This window comes from Neodiprion pinetum, chromosome 7 (assembly GCF_021155775.2).
Source record: "Neodiprion pinetum isolate iyNeoPine1 chromosome 7, iyNeoPine1.2, whole genome shotgun sequence".
Lineage (NCBI taxonomy): Eukaryota > Metazoa > Arthropoda > Insecta > Hymenoptera > Diprionidae > Neodiprion > Neodiprion pinetum.
Window position 1 is genome coordinate 20562357 of NC_060238.1, and position 5272 is coordinate 20567628.

Sequence of the window (5272 nt, forward strand, 5' to 3'; positions counted from 1 at the left end):
AAACGCAGGTTTCCGTTTTTTGGCTGTAACTTTTTATACAATAATCGCAGCGTATCGAGACTGCGCCCAATTGATTTCTCTCGCTAAATTAAGTCGAAATAGTGCCACAATGAATTTATTCCGGCACTTTTGAAAATCGCGAAAATTTTCGCAAAAAATGCAAAGGGGTTAGCCTTGCTTTTTTTTTGACCGAAAAATTTTAGGTCCTAGATTTGATCCAAACGACCGTTTTCTGATCAATTGGACACCCAGGAACTCAGAAAACGCAGCAAAAAGAGCGTGGGATCAACAGGAGAGAAATGGCGAAGGAAAAAGCACCTGCTGAAAAATGTCGAAAACACGTGTTTCCGTTTTTTGGCTGTAACTTTTTATACAATAATCGCAGCGTATTGGGACTGCGCCCAATCGACTTTTCTTGCTAAATTACGTCGGAAAAGTGCCACAATGAATTTATTCCGGCACTTTTAAAAATCGCGAAAATTTTCGCAAAAAATGCAAAGGGGTTAGCCTTGCTTTTTTTTTGGCCGAAAAATTTTAGGTCTTAGATTTGATTCAAACGACCGTTTTCTGAACAATTGGACACCCAGGAACTCAGAAAACGCAGCGAAACGAGCGTGGGATCAACAGGAGAGAAATGGCGAAGAAAAAAGCACCTGCTGAAAAATGTCGAAAACACAGGTTCTCGTTTTTTGGCTGTAACTTTCTGTGCGTTGATCGCAGACGATTGAGACTGCACCCAATCGATTTCTCCCGCAAAATTACGTCCGAATAGTGCCGCAATTAGCTTATGCCAGCACTTTCCAAAATCACGAAAACTCTCGCCACAAATGCAAAGGGGTTAGCCTCACCTTTTCTTCATTTTTCGACCAAAAATTTTGGGTCTCGGATTCGTTTTGCACGACCCTTTTCGGACTCATTGGACCGCCAGGAACTCAGAAAACGCAGCGAAAAGAGCGTGGGATCAACAGGAGAAAAATTACGAAGGAAAAAGCACCTGCTGAACAATGTCGAAAACACAGGTTCTCGTTTTTTGGCTGTAACTTTTTGTGCGTTGATTGCAGACGATTGAGACTGCGCCCAATCGATTTCGCTCGCAAAATTACGTCGCAATAGTGCATAAAAGAATGTTTCGCAGCATTTCCCAAAGACGATGAAATTTCCGTCAAAAATTCAAGGCGTCTCGCGTGATTCAATTTTGTTTATTATTCACCCCCTTGTGTTCATGATTACATTCTCATGCATATCTGAGCAACGTATGGAAATAATAAATTTTTTCTTCTTAAACATTGTTACCCGTCTCAGTTTTTACGTATTTGTTCACGAATAAATACACCTGAATCTAAAGCCGTAATATACTCTCACATATATAGTACTTTGTTCTCTTCACATAAGTTTGGAAACTCATCGGTAGGCCATGCAGTACTCAGCAGTCGATTCGCGCATTATTGTTCGGTCTTGTCCATCCTCCGTTTTGAATTCTAGTTCCGATCAGCTTTATTCTAGGTTCGTAATAATGTCGAAGTATTTTCTTCCACGGTCCAAGATCTATTGTTTCACGTGTTTTCCAAACTTCAGTATTGACTGTTTTCTTACCTCATGAGCTTGTTTGTTTTAGACTTGTCTGCCCATGTAGTCAGCTTGATGTTTTCCTGCTGCGTTTGTGTTTGAAAGTTTGTTACGCCTTTATCGATCTTTAGCCTTGTGTAATGCGCGTGTACGATCTTGTATGCTTCGTCCGTTAAATTTATTCATGTATTCTCATTGCCGCAGCCTCATCTAGGTTTGTCGAGTTTCTAGCAGTCCGTGTCCTCAAAGAGATTATTGTAGAATACATTTTATCCTTCGAGAATGCGATCCGCAGGATGAGATTTTGAATCTTTTCTGGCAGTTCTATTTCTTAGAGTAGTATTTTTGGATTTTTTTCGAGATTTTGTTCTATTTTGTAATTGATTGACTCGTATGAGACAGATTATTCCAATGTTGTCCAACATTGTTATGAACATTAATAAATGCGATTACTAATAATACTAATACAATGTTTACTCGATTTACAAACGCATTCAGTAACGAAAATCAGTAAATTTCCAGAACCTGTCTGTAAATTGACGGTGTGATTGTCACAAATTGGAAAATTTTATCACTAATTTCGAAATTTACATAGTAGTTCTCTGGGCTTTGCTGAAACCTGATATACTGTTAAGGATTTCACATAAAGTTTACACCTGGACATGTTACGTAGATCCACAAGAAAATCCCACAATTTCCGAACACTGTTGAAAACTTTTATAAGTACAGTACATTTAACATACTATCAAGTAATTTTCGAATCATAGTTATGGGTTATTTGAAATTATGGATATCAAATCCTTTCGTCACAATACATTTTTCATTTCAACAGACCATTCGTATCTCTTTGTAAATGTCTCACGTAAATTCGGTAGTACGTTTAGTAAATTTCAAATGCCGTACAGTAAATGTGCATTAAACTTATAAATATAATACATTAACTCGAAAAATTTAATAAATTCAAAATAGGTTTTTGTGTTTCGCCAGCCAATTTAAGGAGATATACGAGAATTGATTGCAAATTTAATTGGAGTGCTTGGTAATTCCCTTCGAAACAACAGATTTTTTCCTTAACCAGGTTTTTATCTGTAAAAATGAATGTCTGATAAATTTCCTCAATAAGATTTATCGCTGGTCAGAATGAAAAGATAACCTTTGGGTTACGCAAAACGAGTTGGTATAAAATCGAACAGTGTGTGGGGATGCCGGAAATGGCATCAAGCGAACAGTCGTTCCTAAGTCATAGCTGCAGAAACTCGGCAGTTTTTTCTCCATTCGCGAGGATTGAACAAGTCGCTGAGCCTGCAACGGAAATAGTACATCCACACGTCAGCCATGGCGGTCAGGATAATCGCGATTCAAACGCTGCTATTCTTCGTAACTTACACTCTGGCGGGACAATCATCCTTGGATCCCATCATCGTCGTGCTCGCTCGTACAGCAACCGGTGAGTATCTCCCGAACATGTTCACAGTGTGATTCTCGCACGCAGTGCGGAAAGCGCGTATTCACATTATATCTGTGATAACGGCCTTCCGATGTCTCGGTTCCAGGAGCAACTGGAAACGCAGATCCGACCTGCCTTCTTCGAAATCCACCGATTGTCAGAAGAAACGACTACACGTGAGTGTCATCGTCGACGCTTGGTCGAAGAGAGTTTGAACGTTCATGAAATTTTTGTCATGTGATGCAGGTACTTTCCGGGCATCGGTGGCTACAAGCTGCACTTGAAAGCAGTTTCGTGGAACCGAGCTCGAATCACCTGCGAAGAGGAAGGCGGGCACCTGGCCATCATCAATTCTTTGGCCGAGAGGGATGCAGTGGTCACGGTGCTCAAGGCAATGAACCCAAATCCGAATTATGTCAGTCTCGGCTTCCACGACCTTTACGAGGAGGGCCACTACGTCACTATCCACGGGCAAACTCTGGCCAGGGCTGGGTTCAACGAATGGGCGGACGGAGAACCCAATAATGATGCGGGCTCTGGAAATTGTGGATCTTTGCACTTGAGTGGCGGGCTCAACGACCACATATGCAATATCCCACATCATTTCATATGCGAGCTACCAATCCATTGACAGTGGCTGGAAAACCGTTAAGCAGATTGCAAGAAACGTCAACGAAGCAAAATATATAATCCAGTCAGAATTTCAAAACAAAAACTCATGTTGATATACAATATAAGCCGTGAAAATGTAATGAAAAATTGAAACTTCTTACGCGGTATAATTTATTGCGATTGCCCACTATGTGCTTCCCTTAATACCACGCAAAGTGAGCGCATTATTTCGAATCAAGTTGGAAGGTCCCGATGACAGTTTCACTGTATAGTTATTTCGGTAGGTGTGTGCATGTAAATACTATTTCCGACACGCATGCGTATTATGCATACGTATTATACATGTAACATATTCATGCACAGGAAAGGGCGTGTTTGATAACGAAATGAATAGTTACACAACCGAGAAGCTGGAATTGTAACAAGGCGTGACGAATTTGCAATCAGCAATGATCAAATTGCGAAATAGTGATGTTTCATCAAATAACATCATAAATGTGATTTAGGCCACTTTAATTGCATAAGAGGCACGGATTTTCGTGTGTTATTTACATACTACTTTATACCAGCATTATTGGTTTAGGTTGAAATTAGGATTAAGTAGTAGAAAAAAATTCAATTAGGCGCAAAAGTATTTCAAAGTTCTCGGTACGTGAAATTCCCCAAAAGTATTTTGATTTCACGTCCGCCGTAGTTTCGTACGTTTAGCGAACAAGTTTTTTTGCAGATTTTCACTGATACCAATCGACATACAAGACATAATTTATTCATAAATCGGTGTTACATGAACGCTCATGGCTTCTAATCATCCTGAGTAACTGAGAAAATTTTTAGATCGGATGATTCTCTGCCCGCAAGGAATTGGAAAATCCCACTTTTGCTAACCGTGAACGAGAATATAAACTTTAAACCGCAAGTAAGAGCAACAGTTTAAAGAGAAAAGGAGCTAATTTTTGGATGTGACTTGAATAAACTTACCCTTCCGCACATCAATGACGACAAATTGAACTTGCGCTAAGTCGGCCGGAAATGAGACATACTCTTGGATTTCATTGCTATCTCACGCGCTGAATTAAGCCAGTAATTTCACAGCACTGTCGTAACTGGAACAAAACAAATTTTGATGTTTACACCCAACTTTCGAAGACACATAGTATAAGCCGAATATCTTCAGCCCGGTTGTACTGACCACTGGACTAACGTTTACCGCGGAGGGCATCGAAGATAAAGGTGAAATCACACATGAGAATGCAAATCGAACCGAAGTATCACTTATTCCAATTACTTCATGACCCTTATCGTTAATTTTTCTTCATTTTTCGACCGAAAATTCTTGGTCTCAGATTCGATTTGTATGACCTTTTCCTGACTAACTGGACCCCCAGGAACTCAGCAAACGCAGCGAAAAGAGCGTAGGACCAACAACAGAGAAATCACGAGGGAAAAGGCACCTGCTGAAAAATGTCGAAAACAAAAGTTCTCGTTTTTCAACTGTAATTTTTTGTGCGTTGATCGCAGACGACTGGGACTGCGCCCAATCGATTTCTCTTGCAAAATGACGTCGCAACAGAGCATGAAAGAATGTTTCGCAGCATTTCCCAAAGACGATGAATTTTTCGTCAAAAATTCAAGGCGTCTCGTGTGATT

General features: G+C 40.1%; 1 protein-coding gene across 1 annotated transcript; it reads left to right on the forward strand.

The window, feature by feature from the left end:
* The first annotated feature begins 2762 nt into the window (after positions 1-2762).
* On the forward strand, positions 2763-3781 carry LOC124223380 (hemolymph lipopolysaccharide-binding protein-like). The gene is made up of 3 exons (XM_046635260.2): positions 2763-3013; positions 3120-3189; positions 3260-3781. Exons 1-3 carry the CDS (start codon positions 2902-2904, stop codon positions 3642-3644), a joined length of 567 nt encoding a protein of 188 aa, XP_046491216.1. The 5' UTR covers positions 2763-2901; the 3' UTR covers positions 3645-3781.
* Positions 3782-5272: the final 1491 nt, after the last annotated feature.